The sequence below is a fragment of the Cydia splendana genome, chromosome 19 (genome assembly GCF_910591565.1).
Source record: "Cydia splendana chromosome 19, ilCydSple1.2, whole genome shotgun sequence".
Lineage (NCBI taxonomy): Eukaryota > Metazoa > Arthropoda > Insecta > Lepidoptera > Tortricidae > Cydia > Cydia splendana.
The window spans coordinates 12,946,900-12,973,713 of record NC_085978.1 but is presented as its reverse complement, the minus strand read 5'-3'; the positions used below and the strand labels follow the sequence as shown (position 1 = coordinate 12,973,713).

Below are 26,814 nucleotides of genomic sequence, written 5' to 3'. Positions count from 1 at the left end.
ACCACCGCGAACAAAACTTGTTGAAAAAAAAAAACAACGGTTTGCACTCCGGGAGTGCCGACAGAAGTGAAAACTCAATGACTAGTCCAAAATGACTGCAGCACTATGTATAATTGACCCATCCTCCTTTCTATTGAAAAACTTTAGTTCCGAAATTGCTGGCCAGTGAGCTTAAAAATGTAGCGTTAATTGTTTAAAATTCGAATAGAAATTGTAAAGTTACCTTGCAGACCTCGCATCTAAATACATTTGGTCATGATATTTTGAGTTTTATTCACCAGTACTAGAGTTAACTTTTATTAGCGATTTCATCAAGATGTAGCTTTATTGAATTATATTGGAGTGATATAAAGTTATGTAACTGTGAGATCCTCGTATTTCAGCCAGTACAAGATTAGAATATTGAGCTTTATTGCTTAATATAAAAGTCCAGTTTTAAATAACTGACCTGATTATGATACGTTATGACTAAAGTTCTTTGGTGAATAACATTGTCCGTGACACATGACGTCACCGTTCGTTACGTGTCTGAATCGAGTTTATCATTTTTTCCCCACCTCAAAAAGTGCTCAGCGCCGCTAAAGAAGTTTTCACTTCAAAGAAAGTATCCCGTATGTAATACTTTTGTTTGCTTCCTGTTGTGTCAAAGAGTAATAAACTTCCATATACATCTGTTAGACCACACAAAATTACGCATTTACTAGAAATATTAGTAAATAACTAGGGGTAGACTATTACTTACATTAACTAGTTTCTGTGCCAATTCTGGGACGTTAGTGTACGTGTCATCGATACTTGGATTAAGGACGGCCGCTGGCATTTTCAGTCTTTCGCACAATACATTAAACCTGTCATGGTAACCTTCGACACCTGGGACTATGCACAGGTAGGGATTGATAGTATCGATGTCACCTGGGCCCTGGAGAAAAATAAAAGAAAAATAGTTCTGAAGTAACAAATAATAAACCCAATACCTCCTGTCGTGCATATAAGGCAGCGATGTGATCTTTTTTATTTTTTTATTTTTTTATAAAATATACATGGTAAACCATATATTATGATGTTAGCATAGCCAAGTAGCCCAACTCAACAAAATTATTAACATACATATTAACTTATCCTAAACAAAATTAACCGTCACATATGTCATAATGTCAGAAGCGAGCGTTGTGATGTCTTGAATTGTTATTTTGTTGCATTCCTGAAATATCCACTCTAAATCTAACTTACCGGTCCTAGGCTCGGCAGAAGAGTGGTCATAAGCACAAATTCTGCTGATGTCACAAGTTCGTCCGCTTCAATTGCGTTAAAATATGCTCCTAGTCCAAGTTCTTCTTTGCTGGTATCCGTAAAATGCTCTTGAAGGCTTATTAACCTAGGAATGGTAATAATAATGTAGTTACAATTACTCTAAGAGTTCTGTATTATTAATTATTAAGGGCCAACGGGAGTGGTCATTTCTCCATACAAACGTACTCCTCGTTTTCCTCCGTGGTTTTTGAAGCTAGAGCAATGATCTTTTCAACACAGATTAATATTGTCAATATCTGTGTCGGACCGTTTTGCTTTTTTTGATATTTTTGTTTTTTAAGGCGCTCTGAGCCCTTCAAAAATGGCCAAAATGGCCTAATTGACTATGCCGCAATGAGAGGCGTGGCATTCAAAACTGATATCAATTAGCCAAAAAAGCAAAACGGTCCGACACAGATAATTTCATAATCATTTAGATTTCCAAATTTGGTTACGATTGGTTAAGTTTTGGACTCGATTTTTGAGATTTTTACGCAGGATTTTTCGCCTTGTCCTTATCGCACTACTTTTAGGTGCCGCTTCCGTTAGCGAGACGGGTATATTTACCTAAAATATTTAAAACTCAGCTCCTGTTTCGTCTTAAAGTCTCATAAGAAATTTAGATTTTCTTTTAGAATTTACATTTTGGTCTTCTACAAATGACGACAAATACCTCCCAAATAAATACAGATGAAACTGTATTATTAATTATTTCTTCTTATTTCCTTTGTGACACTCGTGGTTTGTATAAGTATGTTATCAAAACAAATAGTACGTACTTTTTAATTGTCATTCCTGGAAGAGATTCCGTCGGTAAAACAATGTTAAATTTTTCTTCGAGTAAATGGCACAGTTCCTGTGCTCGTCCTTGGTCAAGGCCCACTTGCTCTAAAGTTGAGCGCTGATCCGTTGCACTTGTAATCCTGATACCTAAGAACCAAAGTGGGGGACTTATTTTAAGAAGAAGTATTTATTACCAACTGATAATAAATACTTCTGCGGGCTCAGCACGGTTCCATTTTTATCGACTATCACTATGCGCGTCCCTTTCGCACTTACATACTTGTTAGAACGTGACAGGCATGGTGACAAGGGATAAAAACGCGACCGTGCTAAGCCGCCTGATGATATAGCGTGTGTGAGAATTAACTGTCAGGGTCTTATTAGATTGAGCTTGTCATTGTCACGTTTGCCACTTGCATTTTTATAGATCAGTTCGCTTTGTAGAGGAAAGCGACTATGCACAGAGAACCCGCCCAACGTTAAGCAATGTGTTAAGGGGCCCACAGTTAACAGTTCACCGGACGATATCAGCCTGTCAGTTGTTTGCGATTCACTTACAGGCTGGTATCGTCCGGCGAACTGGTAATAAGTAATTGATTTAATTATTTCGTGTAAAAAATTAGAAAACGTGAAGTTTACATAAGTAAGTTAGGCTATAAAAAAGAAAACTGTAGTCAGACGTTACCTGGTAAAAGAGCTACTTCCTCGAGTAAAGCGCGTTGTGGCCCTGTTTGTGCGTAACCAAAAACAACAGGATGTTTACTACACAGAGCTTTTTCAATTATTTCAACGGCAACTTGCAATTTTAGCTTTCGGTCAGCTGCAATTTTATGACTTGTGTGTCCAATTTCGTCAAACTAAAATGCAGAATAAATGATTTGAAACCAGTAATTATTGATGAGCAGGACACTGTTCTGTTCGTCCAAAGAAATACTTGCCTTATCCATATTTTGTAACTGTAATGAGAGTGATGGCAGGCCATAGAATGCTCGGTCTACACATATTTCTTGCGCAAAGTGATGCCGTTCACTTATTACTGTAAAATATCTATAAAAGTATACCATTAATAAATATAGTTTACGAAAATCCATCGATGTATTTATTTACTATTTAGTTAGATACTAACCTCATAAAAGGAAATAGTTCTCTTGACACCGTATCTAAAGATTTAATAATAGATTTCTTCGTTGTTGATTGGTCACTGCGTGTTATGAAGAACAGAGATTCAACTGCCCCAATTTCGTTGCTGTCTTGCAAGAATTTAGTCAATTCCTCATTTTTCCAAATATCATTAAATACGGTGTCTACATGTATACCTTGTTCGCGCCATACACTGCGAAAATTGTTGAAATTGTAACTTATTTGTAGATAGGTACTTAGCATCCTGGATTTTATAGTATTTGTACTATATTGAATACGACTGTAAATATAATCTGTACTCACTAAACGAAACTTTTAACCTAGCTCTTTAAATCTCTTAGGGCCACTTGCACCATTCACTAACCCGGAGTTAAACCAGATAAACCGGGAGTTACCATGGTTACCAGTACAATTTGACACTGACTTAACGGTTTAACCGGTTAACCCCGGGTTAGTGGGATGGTGCAAGTGGCGCTTAAGCTCTTAAATTAGCTCCAGTGAAGGTTCCGGGAAAATCCTGATATTTTGTAGTCGTTCAATTGATACAAGGTAAAAACATCACTGATGAGGGATAATAATTATCATCTCTGTCAACTAGTGCTTACGTTTTTTTAAGATTGATGTAACCCGAGGGTCGCGGCAGATACAAGCGTAGCTTTTTAGCTCCACGACTAATTAGTCTGTCCGCTACATGCAAGCTCAGCACGTCTTCATCGCTTATTAGCAACTGCTGGTGGTCGTGTGAGCAAATAAGCCTGAAAGAGATGGTCGCCTGTTAAGTTGACTTTTTTGTAGTATTATAACGTCTTAATTACCCTTTCAATACCCCCTGAGACCCAGAACAACTGGTTTTGTTTTTGAAACCCTTAGTTATTCAATAAAAGTTCAAAATAGATTGCGGAACATGTACAAAAATGTGTACGCAGGATCTCAGGGGGTTAAAATTGATTGCTAAATCAAGTAGCCCGTAGGTATAATAATATGATGATGATTTTACATTATTGTATTTTGCCCAACAAAGCGCTCCATAAATTATAAATTTTGTGTGTTCAAATGTACAGTTATACCTAGATTGCGCTAATGAAGTAACAGGAACATCCTTGTCAGCAATACGAATCAGCACCCGGCCGCGATGACTGCTTGCCGCCACCAGTCTAAAGGCGCGTGATACTTCTTGAGGCGAATATGTCTCGCGAGATAGCGGGCGGACGTATCCTTCCGATATGCCCTTGGCCACCAATAAATGCAGTTTCTTAAAAAAAAAAGGTTAGGTACTCCTTAAAATCAAACTACAGAATTGTAGGTAAGTAGTGCATAATTGTTTCCATCATATTTTCTCGGAAACGTTCGTATTTGTCATGCGTTCGTAAGTTTCCATGAAAAAACGATGGAAAATAATTATATACTACATCTGTTACAGTTAAATTGATATAAGGATTTGAAAGATGTGTTGTACCTTCAACTGTCCCATATTACGGCTTTCAAAGATTTCCATAACATCAACCGGCACGTATGACCTTGCTTTGGTCATATTAAACATCCCATAAGTGAAGTTATCTCGTGTGTGTATTTGAACAGTATCAAGAGTTGTCCCGAAAGAACTGCAGCAACTTAGAGATGCCTATCGAATAATAAATTAAATTAATAAATATAAATAAAGTATGTTTGTATGTTTCTCTCTATTTTGAAGTTACATACATTTTTGAGTTGCCCTTTTAAATTGTTAATGACAATATGACATCCTCTTCCACCAGTTGCATTTAAAATCATATCAGAGAAAGAACCATCACGAGAATTCCCGATATTACTTGCTGAAAATCATTAACACATGAAAATCCTCAAGAAAAAATTAAACTAAAATTGATATAATTTGACATATATTATGACAGACATAGTATTATACCTTTGAGTTCTGGGAACAGCTGTTTCAAAAACTTCTTTTTGCTAATATCACTTACGGTCGTGAAGACCTCACAACGTTTGGCTAGAGCTATGGAGATAGCTGCCTGTCCGAGTGCGCCTGCGCCGCCGTGTATCAACACCCGCATCCCTTCGCGTATTTCCGTTTTCATAGTCTAAATCATACAAAAAATACGTTATTAGTTATCGATAGTTCGAAAAGTGTATACATGTTTATGAATTTTATGATACTGATTTTGTATTAACAGTATAAGTGTCTTGGCATCCTGCAGCTGTAAACTTATACCTAGTGTTTGTCTGAATAAAGAATAAAATAATTAGAATGCACATGTGTCTTTGTATACAATAGTAATGCTATCCTCGTGGATAGCAGGCATGGTCAGGTCATCCTAACTATAATACATATATAAGGCTACTCACAAGGCAATAAAAAGCTTGAAGATAAGGCAACGGAACTGTAGCTGCGTCTTCTAAATCCCAATGATCGGGTACCGGCCATAATAATTCCAGCTGAGCGGTCACTTGATTGCATATAGATCCATCCCGCGCTATCCCAAACACACGTTCTCCCCTAAAATGTTAATAAAACGACATATTGATTTGTTATGAACATTCATAAAGTTTATTTCTACTTAAAAAAAACTCAAATACCTATACCTGTTTGTTATTCCACTGAAGTCAAGTCCATATCCATCATTTTCATTACTGAGAGGGATTTCTGCTCGAGCCCTTTTGGCATCATAAGTATTGACAGCTGCATAATACACCTATATAGAAAGAAAGTAACTATAAATATGTTTATTAAACATATCATCATAAGTGGTTTTGTATGTATGTATACCTTGACAGAAACTCCCCCGCTAACTTCAGGAACATCCACCCAATTTAGAGAATCTAGTTTGCCGGTTTTTGTACTTCTTAATGCTACTGGGTGCTTTGAAGTAACATTTGCTGGCAAAGGAATGTAGTATTCTCCACCCCACTGGCCCTTTTAAGAAATGAAAAGCATTATTTTGTGAATTGTATCTATAGGTAAGTTTGTAATTTGATATGGCATTTTTACTTATTTTTAACTTACATGGTTTAAAATATTGTAGGTCAAGTCAAAGTTCGGCAAATTATCTAGCTCTGGATCGGATACTACCGTATCTTTATGATTGACAATAGCAACATTGATATTGCGGTTGCAAAGTTTCTTCTGTTGTTTTATTATTTCTTTCATGCCTAATGGTGGAGGATTAGACGCAAGAACAAAGAGTTTATTTTGAGGTGGTAAGTGTGAGCATGTAGCTTGTAAGAAGTCAATTTCCGAGGAATTGCGTACGGTTAAAACTGTACTTGAAGTGCTCTGTGATGGTCTCCAAAGAGCTAATTCTATTTTGTTTTGTCCTTGGCCTCTCACACATACTGGTCTATAGACGGCTGCTGGATAGAGATACTCAGTCTCAACCCCAATGCTCACAATGAAGGTGTTTGCTGGTAGGCAGTTAAACAGGACGTCAAATATCTTAAAATAATAAGAATAAAATCGTTATTTATTTATTTATAAATAGTTTCTATTTTAAACTTAAGGTACATGTTTGACATTTAAAGCAATGAACGCATTATTAAACTATTATTAAGATTTATGTTTAGCTTTAGTTCGACTTCGCTGATGGAGTTCCTTAAATTGACTTGATTTTTCACGTTGAAACATTATTTTTACAAAAGTAATGTTTTACTTACTTGTTTAACCGAAATAAGATCGTTTACTATTAGGACATCGGGTTTTTGACTAAATTTTTTTGCTGATAACATTTCAGTTCTCTGCACTCGCGTTAATTCATGTTTTATTTCCGGAGGACCGATTAGTAAATCTTGAATAGAATCAATTATTGATGGTTTGTTCCAAACAATATCCAATATGTTTATAGTCTTATCATGCAAATTTTCCTTGATAATTTGCATAAAAATATATAATGTTGTGATGATCTGGAAAACCATAATAAGTAGAGTGAGACCTAGAAAAGTCTGCAGCGATTTTGATAGCCCACGCAGTGCAAATGTTATTTATACGTCAAAATTTGATAGAACTTTGACGTTTAAAATAACACTTGCACTGCGTGGGCTATCAAAACCGCTGCAGACTTTTCTTGGTCTAACTCTAGGAAAATATATACATGTAAAGTGATATTTAAAATAAATATATCGTTGAAAATTGAAACCTTACATCAGCATCATCTCGCAGAAAGAATGGAAAGAATTGCAATGCTTTAAGATCAGCAGCCTGTCGCATGATGTATGGTTTATCCATGTACGTAATTTTTTCCATTATGATGCCGTCACACCTGCAATTTTACGTATTTGGTTTATAAAGAAATAGTTGTAAAAAACTAGCGGTTTCCTTTATTTTATTTCTTATAAAGAAAATATCTTACCGCGTTACTCCTTGCAACTCATAGATTTTCACATCGATGCAATTTGGTTCATCAAAAGATCGAGATTTTTGAAGAGATTTTATGTGTGGGCTTATGTTTATAGTTTTTATACGTGTTGGTTGGGAAATGGCAGAATGTGACCGTCTGAGTGCATTTAATTGGAAAAGGCCATCGATAAGAGTTACCCAGTTATTGTTCCAAATCAGTTCGGCTTGTTGAAATGATAAGTCGGTTTTAACTATGCTTCGGAATTCCTCTCTGAAATAAAAACAGGATTCGTTAATAGTCTTTATGGAAACGCGCAAAAATATCTCCTAATTAATGTACTTACTTGTAGTCATATCCTTTTTCATGAAGTAACTTATAAACGTCATGTGATGTTAATGTCAAATAATCTTTTTCAGTTAATTCTAAATCAATGACTGTATGGGCAAGAGAAACGATATACCCTTCTGCAATCAAACCATATTCATAAAATACCTGAAAATATAATACTTTGTGTCAAGAACTGACCAATAACAAAATACCAATGGATTGGTTTGACAACGGATAGACGTACCTCAAAGCGCCCAGTACCTTTCTGCAAAGCCACAGTTAATTGAAGAGCTTCCACATCTGTTACACACGGTTGTACATGTAAATGTATGTTGCTTAGTTTCACTGGAACGGTACGTCGTGGCTTGGACAAGGACATTGATAAAGTGTCCCAAACTAACACCAGAGCTGCAGCAAACGGGAATGTTCTTGTTCCTAGAAAAGTTTAAGTATAAATATTTCCCGTTTGCAACAAGGTTCTACAACCACTTTTCGGCTCTGTCTTCTTTAACTTCTTTTATTATCACAAGTCTCAATTTGTAACACAATGATTGTACCCATAAACGATTTTTTTAAATATATATCTTTGTCTGAGTCCCCACAACACAAGCCTTCTTGAGCTTACCGTGGGGCTTAGTCAATTTGTGTAAAAATGTCCTATAATATTTATTTTTTGAAGTGAAAACTTCTTTAGCGGCGCTGTGCACTTTTTATGATGGGGAAAAAATGTTAAACTCGCGACAGGTCACGTGATCGACAGATTCGACATCGACAGATTGAAAATTCGTAAGACGGAAAAGTGTCCTGATCGAAAAACTGTTACAATGTCATTGACTTTTCACTTCTGCCGGCACTCCCGGAGTGCAACCCGTTGTTTTTTCTTTTTTTTTTCATTTATAATCCCTCTACAATTATGCTTATTATTGATTAATGGGTACATACCCTCAATGACATGTCCGGCTAAATAGGTATATTCATCGTCATGAGTCGTGATTATAGGTTTATATACTGATGAATATGCACGATCCACAGGAACAAAAAGACACAATTTCCTTAAAAAATACAATGGCATTAAGTACAACTAAGGATTTAATAACTTGTTTATTTAATTACGCATGTGTAGGTATTTACTAGCTTTTTATTTATGGGACGTTCTAATGTCTAGAAATTATTCAACATGCAAAGATTTCAAAACAATAAACAAGGTATTTGGAATATTTATAATATCTTTAATTCGCCAATTTAATAAAACGTAATGTCTTTATTTACCAATGATCAGCATATACCCATTCTATCAAATGAGACAGAGAGGGAGTTTCTGTAGACACCGGAAATTCTACTTGAGGATATAAAGCCGCAATGTTGGCGTTATAGCCATTCATATACAAACTGAAAATAATAAGCATTATTATCACACGAATATTAAGTTACTTACAGAATCTTTAGGAGTTTTACATTAAAGATGTAATGCATAATTGTTTTCCATCGTATTTTCTCGGAAACGCTCGTATTTGTCATGCTACTTCAGTCAACGTCAGTACTTTTTGTACCGAGACTGACTGAAATAGCAAGACAAGTTCGTACGTTTGCGTAAGAAAACGATGGAAAATAATTATGCACTACATCTTTGTTACAGATGTTTAATAAACAAACATACTTTCCGATAGCTTCAAGAAGAAACAAAATGTTATCAGAGTGTCCTCGTTGCGTTAGAGGTACATGTTTACAGCTGACCGGTAAAGATCTCTTGAGGATTGCTTGTAAAAGTCCATGAGGAGCAATTTCCACCACCACGGCATTGCTTGGTATTAAGCGAGCAGTCTCTTCAAACAACACTGGACTCTGCAAAATATTGCAATATTTAATTATTGTGTTAGCATAATTGTTTTCATACACTCTAAAAAACTTGTCAAACCTCCGTGTGCTAGCAACCCTAGGAAACACTTCTTCCCGAATCGTGTGGTAAATGTATGGAACTCTCTACCAGAAACTGGTCTTAGTGCACCGTCGTCAAAAATAGATTGGATACACATTTGAGAACTTAAAAAAGTGCAAAATACAAGTGCTTCGATATACACGCATCAGCTGGACGAGCTGCTAGTGTATCAAATAAAATAATAAATACAAATATTAGAAATATGACGGAAAAATTAAATCTTTAAAATTTAATTTCTCCATTCGCACCAGTAAGTTGTTCGTGTGATATTCAGCTGAAGAATACTTGGCAGCATCCTCATGCCATCTGTTTTGTGGTACCGACGTGGAAACCCAACGTTCACTTCGGAGTTTGGGGGTTTTTATGGTCTCACTCAGGTAATGCAAAAGCCCAGGACCTGAAATCACAAGCATATTAATTTATTACATGCGAAGCATTTTAAGAATACATTGTACTATGAATGATACGAGTAGGTAGTAGGTACCTGCTTTAGCAATGTATCGTGAATGGTACGCGATGTTAGAACATGGAACTTCCTTCGCGAATATTCCTTTGGCTGTCAATTGAGCAACGAATTCGCGCATTACAATGGCTGGTCCTGAGATGGTACTGGATTCGGGTCCATTGTGGCACGCCACTTCGATCTCGGGAGGTAACATAGTTAAAATCTAAAAGACAACAAGTGTTAGAGAAATATACATAAATATCGTTTAATAAGTCTTTAGTGAAGATGTTACAAGTACAGGTCTGGGGAAATTCAGTACAAAATCACTTTCTACTCAATCAGCTTAGGAATAGTTTGATTTGCAGTAAGTGTGGCCGCTTATTTACTTAGTAAGATATTTAGACGCCTTAGAACTCATTAATGAATTTAGTAGCTAATAGTTAATACTTAATAGTGATTAGAATCCGTTCAGTTTACCTTTTCGTAACCAAGACCAACAGCAGCCATTGAGCCCACGATAAAAGACGTTTCCAGAGACACACGTCCTCTACTATACGCGGCTAAAATCATCTCTTCGGCTGTTAGACAACCGTCGGCGTAGGCACACCCTAGTTCTCCGACACTGTGGCCTAGAAATACATAATTACGAGTATAAACATTCGTTCTCTAATGTTGCGTTTACTAATAATAAAGCCACAGCATAGTTACCTATTATTTTAGCAGGAACAATACCAATCGAAGTCAAAACATCAGTAAGACCTATTTGAACGGCAGCGATTCCAACGAAGGAATGCAGGATGTTATCATAGATGTCTTCTTCAGGAGACGCCAGTATACGAATGATATCCACGCCTTTAGGTTCGAGAACTTTTCGGCAGCTGAAAAGAACATAAACAACAAACTATAAACTTTTTGAATTTATAGTAAATGCTTTGTTAATAGGAGAGGTGATATATAATGACTAGCTGTGCCCGCGGCTCCGCCCGCGTGTAATTCGGTCTGTGTCAGTAAGCGGCTAATTTCTAATCCTAATTTCTCTCCCTCTCCCCTGGAGGCGGAACTTGAAGTAAAGTTGACAGATACAGATATGCTAGAGGACTGAAGTCCAGATAAAATATTTTACAATTAGGTACCACTAAATAAAACTACACTCCAAAATCAATAGTTTTATTCGCCCTTATTCAAATTTTACACGTGATTTAAACTTAGAAAATATAACCAAACGGAGTGGTCATTAATTTAACAGGCGTTCCCCTCTGTCGAAAATATGCGGCCAATGGTCAACCGACGTTTATCTGACATGACTTTTTTTTTTTTTTTATAAATATTGTTATGTTCCTGGAAACGCGGCGCTATCGGTATACACGTTGTTTCCGGGTGTGTAATTGTTCTAGTCGGGATATGGTGTTTGTGTTTGTGAAGTGTAGTATGTGTATGTGTGTGTGTGTGTGTAGCGTGAAGTGATTTGAAACGGAAGAGATTGAGAAATGAAGAAATGAACAAATGAGTGTTTTCGTTTTAAGTGCCGTTGAAAGATTTTAAATTGTTAACAATATATTCTATGAAATCGTTGAAGCATTTTGTGGTAGATTCTTTTGTAAGTATGGCCTGTAAGTTATATGGGTCGATGTTAAGGTTTTGACAGGTGATTAGAAGGTTGTGGCGTCTTGGAGAGAATCTTGGACAGTTATATATTAAGTGGTTGAGTGTCTGTGGTATGTCGGTATTTGGGTCGCATGGACATTTATTGTCAGTGATTATCTTAAATCTGTGTAAATATGTCTTGTGGTAGCCGTGATTGCTTAAGAATTGGGTTATGGCAAAGGTAGGTCTGGTCTTTTCCAGATACTGCATGAGGTCATCGTGGGTGGGAAATTGTTTACGTTACGTAGGTACACATTTGATGTGCCCCTCCCCCGCAAAAAACTCCAGACTATTTTGTACCGAAAATTATAGACATGGCGTCTCCGTTGGTTATATTCTCTAAGGATTTAAACGACAGAGTAGTAGGTGAATATCGGACGATACAGTAAGGTATACGCGCGCGAGCGAAAACGAAGCGGCCTGCCTGGCTAGAGCGCCACTTACCGTGGTCTTCTTCAGACTCCTGAGGAAGACCACGTGCCCCTTGTAACCTCAATGCGTTGCGAAACTTACGCGAATGATTCGATTTTTTTCGGGAAGGCATGGTAAATGCCACAGTCTAATAAAACATGGTCTTCTATTCCCAGAGTGACACAGGCCTACGTCACAATAACATGGCCGCTATATATAGCGCTATCGCATATTATCATATAGCGCTGTCGCATGATGACGTAGGCTTGTGTCAGTTAGGTGACCTAGAAAAGACGGGAATGGAGTACCAGGCGGAGTATATTATTATACCATGGTAAATGCGTATAAAATGCGAGTCCCAAATCGTTTGACTCCGCAAACGACCAGTGCCGGATTAAGATATTTTGATGCCCTAAGTATTTATAGACCATGGTGGCCCCTCTCCCTAGGGTCATCAAGATTACATTGATTTTTTTTGGTAAATTGAGTGACGTTCATTGCTGCATTTCAGCTGAGAATGGAAATCAGTCACATCATTTTATCACGAAAATTGACAGTGCCGCAGCAGTAACGTTGCAACAGATTATCTAATGCTGCTGCAGTCGCCACCCGAATGTCACCTTTATCATAAACATCTTAGAATGTTAGTGAAAACGCGAGCGAAGCGAGCGCGAAAATGTTTCGATATAAAAAACGCATTTTGATAGACAGTTGTACATTTTTACTTTTAGTATAGAAATCAGTCACATCATTTTATCACGAAAATTGACAGTGCCGCAGCAGTAACGTTGCAGCAGAGTACCTAATGCTGCTGCAGTCGCCACCCCAATGTCACCTTTATCATATCTCAGAAAATTATTGAAAACGCGAGCGAAGCGAGCGCGAAATTTTTTCGATATAAAAACGCAATTTGATAGACAGTTGTTCATTTTTACTTTGAGTATGGAAATCAGTCACATCATTTTATCACGAAAATTTACAGTGCTGCAGCAGTAACGTTGCAACAGAGTAATGCTGCTGCAGATCCGCACCCGAATGTCACCTTTATCATATCTTAGAAAGTTATTCAAAAACGCGAGCGAAGCGAGCGCGACAATTTTTCGATATAAAAAAACGCAATTCGATAGACAGTTGTACATTTTTACTTTTAGTATGGAAATCAGTCACATAATTTTATCACGAAAATTGACAGTGCCGCAGCAGTAACGTTGCAACAGTGTACATAATGCTGCTGCAGTCGCCACCCGAATGTCACCTTTATCATAAACATCTTAGAATGTTATTGAAAACGCGAGCGGTGCGAGCGCGAAAATTTTTCGATATAAAAAAATGCAATTTGATAGACAGTTGTACATTTTTACTTTTAGTACGGAAATCAGTCACATCGTTTTATCACGAAAATTTACAGTGCCGCAGCAGTAACGTTGTAACAGAGTAGCTAATGCTGCTGCAGTCGCCACCCGAATGTCACCTTTATCATATCTTAGAAAGGTATTGAAAACGCGAGCGAAGCGAGCGCGACAATTTTTCGATATAAAAAACGCAATTCGATAGACAGTTGTACATTTGTTACTTTTAGTATGGAAATCAGTCACATCATTTTATCACGAAATTTGAATGTCACCTTTATCATATGTTAGAATTTTATTGAAAACGCGAGCGAAGCGAGCACGAAAATTTTTCGATATAAAAAACGCATTTTGATAGACAGTTGTACATTTTTACTTTTAGTATGGAAATCAGTCACATCATTTTATCACGAAAATTGACAGTGCCGCAGCAGTAACGTTGCAACAGAGTACCTAATGCTGCTGCAGGCACCACCTGAATGTCACCTTTATCATAAGCATCTTAGAATGTTATTGATAACGCGAGCGAAGCGAGCGCGAAAATTTTTCGATAATTTTATTCTGCTTAAACGGATTAATCCGGCACTGCAAATGACGGAGGTCAATGTTTTTTCAAAGTACCCACCTTCGTGGCCATTATTAAGTGCTTAAGGAGGCGATGCGTATGAATATGGATTTGATATGGATGCGATATAATTACGATTTGGTATAATTCATGACAGAGAAAATAAATCATTTTATGCAATTATACGCGTGTTGATATGTGTGTTTATTTTACCACTACGTAACTATGTAAACCCATTTTTAGTTTTCTTGGTTACTTAATGTTTACTCAGCTCCCCAAAAGATGGCACTTTGCAATGAGGGGCAATTAATTTACTGTCGTTTAATTTTGTTGTATTATTAAACCAACACAATTATTCAATTAAATTTGTTGATATCCGTACGATTGATTGAAATTTTAGAAGAGGGTTCTTCTAAACTTAGAGTTAATTTGGCAAAATCCTTCCTCGGTGGCTTATTTATGTCACATCGTATTAAATTCAGCGCCATCTGTTAGTTTACCAGGGTACTCTAAAGTGTTAGCACATATTTGAAAAAAGTTTGCCCCTCCTTCCTAAGTAGCGCCATACGATTCAGGGGCAAACTTAAGTCAATCGAGTGTTGTGGCTACCCCCCCGTTTAGGGGTTGAATTTTTATAGCCTATAACCTGGCCGGGGATGTTCTCGACAGATTAGTAAAGTTTTCATCAAAATCCGTTCAGCCGTTTTCACGTGATGCGCGTTCAAATAAACAGACAAACAGATAAACAGATAAACAGACAAACAGACAAAAATTCTAAAAACTGTTGGAACGTGTTCTGTTATCAATTCTAAGTATCCCCAGCCAACTTTTTTTCAAATATCTTCCATGTACAGACTTTCGACCCTCTTCAGCTTTATTATATGTATAGATTTATTATATGTATAGATAGATGATAATAACAGTAACTGTGAGCTACTGACCGTTCGATAGCAGCTGCGAAGACCGGTATGCGCATAAGCTGCGCGCCCATGCCGACCCACTGAGAGCCCATACCGCTGTAGACGAACCACAGTGGCCGCTGCGCGTCGTCATAGTAGTCTGCTTTTTCACGGAGCGCTATTGTCTCGTTTTCTGCATTTGTTGCTGTAATTAGTTAGGTTTTTGATGAATGTTCCACCATAACGTCGATATTATCAACCCTTCGACTCCACACCTAACGTGGGCGGCGCATCATCATCACGAATCTTGTCGGAATGCACGAAGGTTGATATTGGGCTGTAGCCGCGCGCGTCAGTTGGCGGTCAAAGGGTTAAGCAGATTTTGACGTACTAATCGATTCGCTGTTATTAGTGTCTGTTCGGAAAGAGAAAAGTCGTGGAATATATTGGGCCCCATACATTCCACGACTCTTTCCGCACAGACTCTACCCGAGTGGTAAATTCTACCTTTTTAAGTTTTTTGTTGGCAATACTGAAAATTTACTTTACTCTTGGTCTATTTTTTGAGGCACAATTTGTTTCGTTATGATGTGTTTGTTACGAACGCTGGCAGTTTGAAAATTGTATGTCGATCGTTATTATAATTTTAACCAGAGACAATTTTCACGTTAGAATTCAATACGACTATCCATGGTCTAATAAAACATGGTCTTCCATTCCCAGAGTGACACGGGCCTACGTCACAATAACATTGCCACTTTATTTCAACATAACATGTTACATGGGTACATTATACCTATGGTTAATAAGTTAAAATATTTCTTTATAATTTTATAATTTTCATTTATATGTATTTTAGCTTAAATTTTACAATAACACGTCATTTTTAATTACTCGTTAGCAATATCTTCCGATTCACGAAAGAAATTTCAGACTTTCGGGTAATTCTGTTTATACTACTGGCAACACAGGATAGCGCTGTGCACATTTGACAATTCGGATCTAGATAACTTCATGCCCTGACCGTCATCCTTGTCGAACGCGTGTTAATTGTTATTTCCTTCTCGCTCAGTGTCAGCAGTCGCAGTGTTTTCCAAACTTTTCACGTCGTAAGCTTGGTAATTAATGTGTAACTGTGAATTAGTTTTTTAAACGTTTGTCTTGTATAGATAAATAAAGTTTAATTTAATACATTAGATTTGTTTTATTTTACTATGTTTCTACATGAATAACTTAAAATTAATGCCGTTAAAATAATTTTCACCGTTGGTTAAAATTCTCCCACATTTCAAAGTTTGAGAACCTGTAAACAGCATGATGACGTAGGCGCGTGTCAGTTAGGTCATACGCGAATCTCGGAATGGAGTACCAGGCGGAGTATATTATTATACCATGCGACTATCAATGTGCCCTCATGCAGTCGACAGCAAAGTTAGGTATACCACGCTTCTAGTATAAGCTTATAATGAAGCCCACTTCTCGTACGACTGTTTGTAGTTTAGCTTTAGAGATTTTATAAATGGACATAATTTAGGGTAAAGGAGAAAATAGAATACTTACAAAATATTCCGAATCCTCGTGCCAAGTGTCCATTGATACGGTATTTGTGAATATTGTGAAACAAAGCAATTTCCTCTGCATCAATTTTATGTGATTTGAAATTATCAATTAACTTTTGTACAGCAGATTCTATGCGACCCGACATAGTAACCAAGTATGGTATCTCCGATTGATAACGCGAAAGATCCTGGAATAGTAAAACACAAAAGGAAGGTGTGATGACGCATGTTGAATTTTATAACAAAATCCAGTTAAATAGAAAATTTACTTATAAAAATAATGTTAATGATAAAATATTCCAAGACCTGAAGTTTTTATTAACTTCCAAAAATGAAAAAATAACGGTACCACTGGTACCTTATAAAAATACCATTAGGTACAGTCCTCTCGAGCTACTGCGCCCGAAATGGGCTACTTCGATGTAACATAACGACAATAATTCATTGCATGTAAGAAAATAATTGTTACTAAACTTTAGTTAAATACAATATTGGTACCATCGCCCACTGTACATCGGTGGACCTTATGCCTTTTGTAAGGTCCACCGTTGTACAGTTAGGAGTGTTGCTGTTTGTACCTTGGGTCTGTAATGTCCTGCAAGCAGAACATGTCCATTGACCCCTGTGACCGACAGACCGTTGACGGCGGCGTAGGTCCGGCGGAACCGCTGATGTTCAGCCGGTATGCGTATGCGACCGTCTTTTATAGCCTCTATGTCTTGTCGCGGAGACTCGCAATGCAAGTTTGCAGCTAACTCGCCTCTTTGATATGCCAGTAATATCTGCAAATAAAACTTATTACGAACCGTCGTCTAAAAGCCAGCGTATTACTGATAATCATACAGGGTCATAATGATATGGGTTTTGGGTGTGGGAATGTTCTAAACTAGCCAAAAAATAGGTAAAAATAAAAACTGTAAAAACAAAAACTATTTTAATTTTAACTTTTCTAAGCACAGTTGGAGCTTACTACCTATTTTTAATTCATAGTTTGGTAAATATTTAATAATAAACAGAGTTATAAATACACGAAATCGTTCCCGCACACTAAACGCCCGATGTATGCTGATAATTTATTATTATGCTACGAACAATTAAAATGATATGTTTAAGCTAGTTTAATGTCAAAAATTTTCAACACTGAATGTAGATACATGCAATACCGTTAAATAGATATCAGATTCGTGTACTTACTTCACAGAATAAGTAGTGTGGTTAGAAAGCGCACACGTAGCTAAAGTGGATACAAAACTAATCGACACGATGCGTTGCATCTCAGGAACCATCAAGTCGACACCCACACCCTGGCTGCCAACTCTGTGCAATATAGCTCCGCCACATCTGCGTAGGAGGCAAGCGCTATCGAGAGAGGCTGAGAAAATCAGATCAAATAGCTCTTTACCAATCCACCGAGAGTTCTGCTGCCCACCACATCAGCGCTTGAAGTCCCGACGCCATCCTTATGCTCAGAATGTGCAAGGTTTTGACGTATCTGAAGCCTAGGAAAATGAATGGTGCGCCGCAAATGTAGACTCGAGAGTTGTTAACCCAGCACATCGACTTGCCGGTTTTGATCTTCCTAGACAGCAATGGTGTCGCTTGAATAGACTTAGCGTTCCGTTGGACACGGCCGATGCAACTACCTCTTACACAGGTGGGGGTGGAAGGACTCAGCCTTGTGTGAATGTGATGAAGAGGCCCAAACTATGGAACACATTATCCAGCGCTGCCCTCTGCATTCATACTCTGGACCACCGGAAGACCTCCTTCATCTCACAACCCATGCAGCCGCATGGCTGAACACACTGAATGTTGACATCTGACTTAATAATTGTTTTGGTTGTAATTTTAATTGTTAATTTATTGCCTATATTATGTACTTGTGCCTAGGGCTTGCAAATATTCGAAACTTCCAGGTATTCGAATATTCGACTTTTACTGACGAGATATTCGAATATTCGAATAATTATTCGATTATTTAAAAAAAAATAAGAAAAGGAACGAAAAATCGGTTTATTATATTATACGTTTATAAAAGCAAGTAAGTACCTAAAACGCAAAAATTAGACATTTTCAATATTTCTTGATAAAACTTTTTATTATAAATGCGTCGTTGCGTGAATTAATATAACTTTAACCATCCAAACACGTATGTAAGAGAGAAAACATTTTAGTAGGTAATCACTAATCATTTTCTGATTTAAATTAACTTCTTGTCGTTAAGAAGCCTGTAAAATGGCCTTTAATTCCATTGTATTTTGAATCTTTATTGACTTTATTAGTCTTGGCAAGTTTAGTTTTGATTCCTAATGGTCGGCTGTTATATAATAAGTTATATAATTGGTATTGGAATATTTAAGGGAAAAAGTTGGCTGACTACGGGGTGGATTATTCGTTAGCTAAAGGTGCATGGTTAGATTACCTAGTTCGGTAGGTTTGGTATGATCAAATTTGTGAATTGCGATAAAGGGCAAGGTTTAGACTTCGAATATTCGCTTAAGGTACGCTTTTACTCAATAAACAAAATGATCCTTTATCTTAAAACTTACGTAAAGTTACTTGTACCTAGAAAAAGCATTAGCCGCACCGTAATAAAACATACTTTTTGATTTCGTTTCCTTTTGAAATTGAGTTAGGTTCTTAGGTTTAACTGTATTCACGAAGCCTATTGAGAGGAATACAGTAAAAACATTATTTCCTTCGCATTTGGGTACCTACGGTTCCTCATTCACTGTTAATACCCGGCAAAATACACAGAAACTGTAACTATAACGGATGAAAATAGATTTTACCTAGTAATAAAAAATATTCGAATATTCGAAACCTGAGCGGCCGAATATTCGAATATCAAAACAGGTCGAATATTCGACATATTCGAATATTCGAATATTCGAATTGCAAGCCCTACTTGTGCCATACGACTAAATAAGAATAAGTAATAGTACTACCGTAGAGAAATGACACTTCCTACAAAACCGAAGTTTGACAGCGATTCAGGGTCGAATCATATTTCCCTTTCTAACTTACGGCACTATACCTTTCGACTATTTAGGATTGTCAAAATTCAAGTAATTATCTTATCTGATGTGATGGCCGTGCACGCAAAGGGACGTCAAGTTGTGTCAACCCTAATAATTGCTCGGAGCAATGCTGAGCCGAACGGAGCCGAGTTTTCCCGAAGTCAGGAGTGTCTCCCCACTGCTTACTTTTAATATAGCTGATGATCCGGACGCGGCTTCTGTATAACCAATATTGGACATGACACTGCCCAGCAGCAAGGGGTTTGAGCGATCCTTACAAAATACTTCTTCTATTGCCTGTAATTCCGATTTGTCAGCTTCCGGTACGGCTGAAAGAAGTTACAAATAAATAATCATGATCAATAATCAGGACCGGGACAAGTGGCGTACTAGAAGAGAGGCCTATGCTCAGCAGTGGGCGATAAGCGGCTGATATGATGATGATGAATGATATAGGATGTAAAGATTGTAAAGGTTAACAAAGTTAGTTTACTCGTCGTCTCGATAGCTGCATGCAGTGGCGTGGCTAGGCGTGAGCGAATGGGGCCCTCGCCCACGGGCTCGCACTTAGGGGGGCCTCGCAAAGCCAACCTTTTTATTACCTTAGGAATACACATTGAAAAGGGCCTCGCAGATGTGGTTTCGCCCACGGCTAGATTTGTTCACGATACGTCACTCACGGAATCATCGAATTGGCCCTACGGAAGACCAGTGCTGGTTGCCAAGCTGGCATTATGCTCAGCTGGGTCCCTTTCGTGATGCACACTTAATTTTTATTTTATTCTGCCTTTTGTTGTCTGTGAATATTACGAATAAATGTTTCTTATTAATTTTAAAGCTGTAAAAGGTTTACCTGCGCCGAATCCTTCCACATATTCTACTAAAGATGGTGGAATCCCAGCTTCGGTGTAAAAGTCTCGAAGAAACTTTGCAAGGCATTTGGGATCTCTTTCGAAGCCGTATTTATTCATATATTCCTTGTTCTCCACTACACCATATTGAGTTTTTGCATAACAAAGCGAAGCGTAAACTCTAGAATGAAAAATAAATATATATATAGGCAGTAGGACCTCATGGAAATCCTTACAACGAAGATTGTTTGTATCTTTCGTCTATACATGTATAGTTTTATTTTTTTATTCGTTTGGAACAGGCGTAGATATTAAACAAGCTTTGTATTGAAAAAATGTTATATCAACTAACCTTTTGCTGTCTTTATACTTTTGTAAAATAAAAACATTTATAGCTTCAGAGGACGACTGTCCATCCGCATTGTCGCCATAACACTTCATTTTCCCGTCTTTGTTGTAGGGTACAATTCTGTAATGCATTTACAGTATTACTTTTATTATTTATTTTTTAATAATTATTATCAGTAATCTTCACAGAGTAAATACAAATTACACACTTAACCCGACAGCGCGACGCAAAGGAGGGTAATGTGTTTATCAATATGTTCCTTTGTGACAATCTATAAACAAAACGCGTTGGCAGTTTTTGATGATTATTACGTACGTTACGATTTGTCTTCATTGACCACCAGATATGTTGAAAAAAAAATGTCGAGGTAGGTACCTAAGGTATTAGGTACCTATTATGTCGAGTGGGGTATTAATCATAATAATCATAATCATAATCATTTATTGCATCCATGGTTTACAAAGGTGTTAAAAAAATTTAATTGGGTAAATTATTTTATCCATAACGATCTAAAGTTGGTTAACAGCCATTCTCATTTATATAAGTACCTGTTAGGTATTTTATACGCTGTCAGGTTTGCTTTATATATATTCAATGTAAAATGTTTCTATTTCCATAAACAACATACGATTATTTTATTATATTTCTTTATAACTTTTTGGAATAGTTTCCAAAAACATTTTGTTTTGAGATATTTAATGAATCAACTAACCTTTGATAGTGGATTAAAGTATGAGGATGCAATAATACTTTGCTGGCCCCGACGACAGCGGCGTCACACACGCCCGTCGCTATGTCATTGTAGGCCTTCTCGAACACCGACAGTGAGCTGCAGCATGATGCGTCCACTACCATTGAGGGCCCTTCCCCATTCAGCCAGTATGATACACGGTTGGCTAACATTGCACGGTTGCATCTGTCAAGGAACATCAGTTATTATTATTGAATTATTTAAGACAGCCGAAGTCGAACCCTATGTTTTAGGTCAGCGGTCGGCAACCTTTTAGCAGCCAGGTATACACCCACTTGCCAGAATTTCATTTGCCATAATTTCATTTGCCATAATAGTCAACAGCCATTATATTGTTTCCCATAATTACATATGCAATACTTATTGTTTACTATATTAGTCACGTGCCAGAAACTTTGTTTCCCATAAAATCAATTTAAATAATATCATTTGTCATCATCATTGTAAGCCATAATTATCACTAGCCATAATATAATTTTTTTACAGAAACCAAATGCTACTAGAAAAATGGGTTAGGTTAGGTTTGAACTGCGACCCTTACAGAAAAGTAATGCTACTGGAAAAGTGGGTTAGGCTAGGTTTGAACTGCGACCCTTACAGAAACCAAATGCTACTAGAAAAATGGGTTAGGTTAGGTTAGAACTGCGACCCTTACAGAAAAGAAATGCTATTGGAAAAGTGGGTTAGGTTAGGTTTGAACTGCACCCCACACAGAAAATAAATGCTACTAGAAAAGTAGGTTAGGTTAGGTTTAAACTGCTACCCTTACAGAAAAGAAATGCTATCAGAAAAATGGGTTAGGTTAGGTTTGAACTGCGACCCTTACAGAAAAGAAATACTACTGGAAAAGTGGGTTAGGTTAGGTTTGAACTGCACCCCACACAGAAAATAAATGCTACTAGAAAAGTAGGTTAGGTTAGGTTTGAATTGCGACCCTTACAGAAACCAAATGCTACTAGAAAAATGGGTTAGGTTAGGTTTGAACTGCGACCCTTACAGAAAAGAAATACTACTGGAAAAGTGGGTTAGGTGAGGTTTAAATATTCTATTAAATAATATTATTACAATTAATAATATGGACAACAACACGTATGGCACTCGTACGTTCTGGAATCTAATAATCGGGTAAACAAAGAGTATGTCATATCATTTTTATGGTAAACAAACAATTCGGGCAAATGAAATTCGGGCAAATAAAATTCGGGCATATGAGTATTATTTTATATAATTTTCGGACAAACAATAGACAACCTAGCAGCCAAGGGCCACATAGCCCACATAGTAGTTGAGGAAATTGACGCGGGCCGCACTTGTGTGACTTTATCAGACATTGTCGTTTGACAATATTACATACAAAATAGCCAGGGGGGCTCGCGGGCCGCAAGTGAGAGGTTCACGGGCCGCATGCCAACCGCTGTTTTAGGTAAACAAGTATCGGCCTTAGACCACAAGAGAAACTTAGATTTTTAGCGTTCCGTACCCAAAGGGTAAAAACGGGACCCTATTACTAAGACTCCACTGTCCGTCTGTCTGTCCGTTTGTCTGTATGTCACTCGGCTGTATCTCATGAACCGTGATAGCAAGGCAGTTGAAATTTTCACAGATGATGTCTTTTTGTTGCCTCTATAACAACAAATACTAAAAACAGAATAAAATAAATATTTAGGTGGACTCCTATACAACAAACGTGATTTTTTTGCGTAAATGGTACGGAACCCTTCGTGCGCGAGTCCGACTCGCTCTTGGCCGGTCTTTATTGATCTACAATGAGATCAATATTTATTAGATTAAGAATAAAAATACGGAAGTAAGTACGTCCATCAATTCGATGGCTCGGAAATGCTAGGGAGATATAGGGCTGATTTAGACGGCGCGCGAACTCGCATGCGATTTTAGTTACATTGCGGACTGTTGGTTACTTCCAATTCAAGCGACCGATCAAAACCCGCGATGGTATGAAATGATTCGTATGATTCTTGCATCGTCTAAATTAGCCCTTATACAGGAGTGTAGGCTTTACAAGCTGAAATAAATGACGCAAGCTGAGTATTAACTGGGTAAATACTTACCCTAAAATTCCTAAGCCAATTTCACCGTATGCACAGCCTTTCTCTGATTCGGTAGCGCCGACGCCGATATACACTCCCACGCGTTGTGAACTCAATTCTGCTGGACTTATTCCTGGAGTAAATGAAATAAACATTATTTGTTATTAGGGAACTAAGAAACAACATAGAACCAGGGGGCGTAGCCGAATTACATTCGCTCCGTATCGATTCGATATCTACGATCGCGAGCGACTGGTCGATAATGTTTACAATAACCTAGCCAAGAGGCAATCTTTTTAGTTAACGCTTTTTCTACGCGCCAAGTCGATAAAAAATGGTTTTAGTCTGTGGTTCTCGTTCAAAACCGTCAAGAAACGTCATCTGTCAGCTGTCAAGAGTGTCAAGTGAACAGCGAATCTAATTTTGGAGAAAATAATTGTTTTATCAGTAAGTAAATGAAATATTTTGGTATTTGTTTAACTTAGTTAATCACAATTTCGTAATAAAATAACTCTATATAGTGTAATTTTTGAAGAGTGCGTTATAATTGCATATAATTTTGACCTAAAGTTTAACAATTTCAGACAGCCGTCGTCCGTGCCGGCTCCGGGCTCCGCGGGCTATTCTTACACGCGGAGAAGTCCTTACCAAGTTGGCACGTACAGTCAGAGCTGCCGCTGCAATCACGCCTTCATGGCAGTTACCAGTGCTAAGGACGTGCACTGCTGGCTTACTTGACCAGAAGAGACAATACTTTAAGCGTTAGTAATGATTCAAACCGTGAAGTGAAAGTGTGGCTAGGTTTGCCCGAATCAGTTTAACCTCAGCGATCTCATTTACTTCATAGACTTCAAACATTTTCGAAATTAACAAAAGTCAAGCGGACATTGAATACATAGATGTTATGCATTAGATAAAAGCTGCCTGTGAAACCAAAACTAATAAATATATTGTTACTTAATATTATTTTTTAATTACCTACTGTCTCTGCTTTTTGTTTACTCAGTAGTACCTAAGTGACCGAGGTGTTAAAAATGAATTAAACACATCTTTATTATTTAGTCAATGGAAATTTGGGAAGGTAATCTCACCCGCTAAGCTACTGGCTGTTCATATTAATTAACCTTTCGTGTGCTCCTGTCAAAAATTTGTCATTTATATATCAATCATAATTAATGCATTTTTAAGTTGAATATAGGTAAGTACATGGGAGCAGATCTGCTCCTAAGCATACCAAAGGTTAAGGTGGTAACCACCATAACCACTCACTCCAATAAATGAAACAATGATTGGGTCAAAAAGTAAATTTATTTTACTGAATATCTATTAATGAAAGATGCAGCAGGTATTTTTTGCCGGCAACATAAAATCAGTAGCCAAGCATTCTTTTCTTGTTTGTACATATGTACAGTGTTTTAAAATAGTAAAACAACACTCAATACATTTTTGTGGTTGTACATGTGTCATAGTTTCTTCCCTTGACCCTGGCTTTGGAGGACCATAATGTATTGGTTCATATGCCAAGGCTGCAATGAATATCCAAGTCACCTGAAACAAAATTAATGCTTAGTTTTTCAACAAACTCGGTAACATTTGGTTATAATACTTATTCTCTACCAGTCATTATTAAGAATTAAATAAAATTATATTATAGGTATGTTGACAAAAAAAAACTAAATGTTTTTGTGTATAACACCTGTTAAGATTATTTTTATATAGTGTGTAGGTACAGTCAGCTGCAGAGAAAAGGTACCACCACTACATAGAAGTTGGTATGCAGGGGTGGTACCTTTTCTCTGCAGTTGACTGTACCTGCCTGCCCAAGGAAGTCATATACTTAATACAATAATATGTTTCATAATATGAAAAAAGTTTCATTAATATGGTTGATAATTGTTATATGTATGACAACAGCCGGTCTGGCCTAGTGGGTAGTGACTAGTGACCCTGCCGGTTAAGCTGATATTAATCCTGAGTTTGAATCCCCGATAAGAAAATTTGTTTGTGTAATGAGCACAGATACCTGATGATGTACCTGAGTCATGGGTGTTGTCTATCTATTTAAGTATAGTTTGTCAAAGGACTGTCTCATTTCAAACAAAGACAGAGAGAATCATACTAGCTTTGTCTTATTCTAGTACTAGCACCCAAAAGATAAGTATGAGTATAGTTTTCCTGGTTCTTACTGACTGACAAATTGGTTTGACCATCTATAAATAGTTATCTAAGAACCCACAATACAAGGCTTTTTGAGCTTACTGTACAGTCCGACAAGAAATTGTAGAAATTAAAAAGTGGCAACACTGTAGTCTCGTCCCTTTCAAATCAATTTAAGAAAATGGGATGACACTACAATATTGCTAGTCGGTAGTGACCTTGCCTATAAAGGTGATGGTTCTGCATCCCGGGAAGGGCATTTATTTGTGTGAAGAACATTTGTTCCCGAGTCTTTATCTATATTTGTAAAGCCTTCACCTACATACCTTTGCCTTTACACATTCAATTCACTTTCCTATTGAAGAACAAGTGCTTGCCAGTGTGCATATGGGTACCAAATTTAATCTACACCGTTCATTGGTTTATATTTGAAGACGTAACAGGAACACATAAGAAGTTATTTTAGGATCAATAACATATTTTATATACTTATTAGTAGGTATAGTAGGGATAAGTTATTGACTCACTCTTACCTTGTAGGGACGTTGTTTCATGTTGCATTTGTGGGTGCATAATCCATTTTTCCATGACACTGTAACTATAGGTAGGTATTCAGCGCCTCGGTCACATTGGATCCTTTGGGTAAAATGCTGCGTACGGCCCACAATCCTTTGATCTGACCCCGTAGCATAAATGCTAAGAGCACCAGCTAAGAGCAGTCCTTTCCTAAGCAGTTTCAATAGAGGCGATTTTTCAGACGGTGCCTGCGTCTACGCGAGACTTCCGCGCTGTTCGCCGCCCACAATGTTAAAGTGTGCTTTTTACTACAAAATTTAATTTACAAACACTATTATACGGCATTTTCTTGTGCTTCGTTAAGTTATCTGCAACGGGATAGCTCTCGCTACGTGTCGACACCTAGGAGGCGATAACGAATCCATTTCGCTTGTCAAAAGTGTCACTTG

At 37.4% G+C, this 26,814-nt stretch overlaps 1 protein-coding gene across 1 annotated transcript in view; it reads right to left on the bottom strand.

The window, feature by feature from the left end:
- The window catches only part of LOC134800373 (fatty acid synthase-like), a 31,474-nt gene that overhangs the window by 1,217 nt on the left and 3,443 nt on the right, over positions 1-26,814 (bottom strand). Inside the window, exons 3-31 of the mRNA XM_063772873.1 lie at positions 23,714-23,825; positions 21,606-21,809; positions 20,897-21,013; positions 20,547-20,725; positions 19,880-20,022; positions 17,252-17,455; positions 16,675-16,861; positions 15,157-15,319; positions 10,955-11,124; positions 10,724-10,875; positions 10,286-10,469; positions 10,050-10,198; positions 9,523-9,707; positions 9,135-9,254; positions 8,808-8,917; positions 8,110-8,300; positions 7,882-8,030; positions 7,343-7,460; positions 6,859-7,104; positions 5,975-6,121; positions 5,791-5,900; positions 5,554-5,704; positions 5,117-5,288; positions 4,912-5,024; positions 4,670-4,834; positions 4,281-4,465; positions 3,819-3,968; positions 1,231-1,375; positions 743-919 (exon numbers count right to left, since the gene is read on the bottom strand). Coding sequence (XP_063628943.1) covers positions 743-919; positions 1,231-1,375; positions 3,819-3,968; positions 4,281-4,465; positions 4,670-4,834; positions 4,912-5,024; positions 5,117-5,288; positions 5,554-5,704; positions 5,791-5,900; positions 5,975-6,121; positions 6,859-7,104; positions 7,343-7,460; positions 7,882-8,030; positions 8,110-8,300; positions 8,808-8,917; positions 9,135-9,254; positions 9,523-9,707; positions 10,050-10,198; positions 10,286-10,469; positions 10,724-10,875; positions 10,955-11,124; positions 15,157-15,319; positions 16,675-16,861; positions 17,252-17,455; positions 19,880-20,022; positions 20,547-20,725; positions 20,897-21,013; positions 21,606-21,809; positions 23,714-23,825 — 4,598 coding nt within the window. The remainder of the gene's footprint in view (positions 1-742; positions 920-1,230; positions 1,376-3,818; positions 3,969-4,280; positions 4,466-4,669; positions 4,835-4,911; positions 5,025-5,116; positions 5,289-5,553; positions 5,705-5,790; positions 5,901-5,974; positions 6,122-6,858; positions 7,105-7,342; positions 7,461-7,881; positions 8,031-8,109; positions 8,301-8,807; positions 8,918-9,134; positions 9,255-9,522; positions 9,708-10,049; positions 10,199-10,285; positions 10,470-10,723; positions 10,876-10,954; positions 11,125-15,156; positions 15,320-16,674; positions 16,862-17,251; positions 17,456-19,879; positions 20,023-20,546; positions 20,726-20,896; positions 21,014-21,605; positions 21,810-23,713; positions 23,826-26,814) is intronic.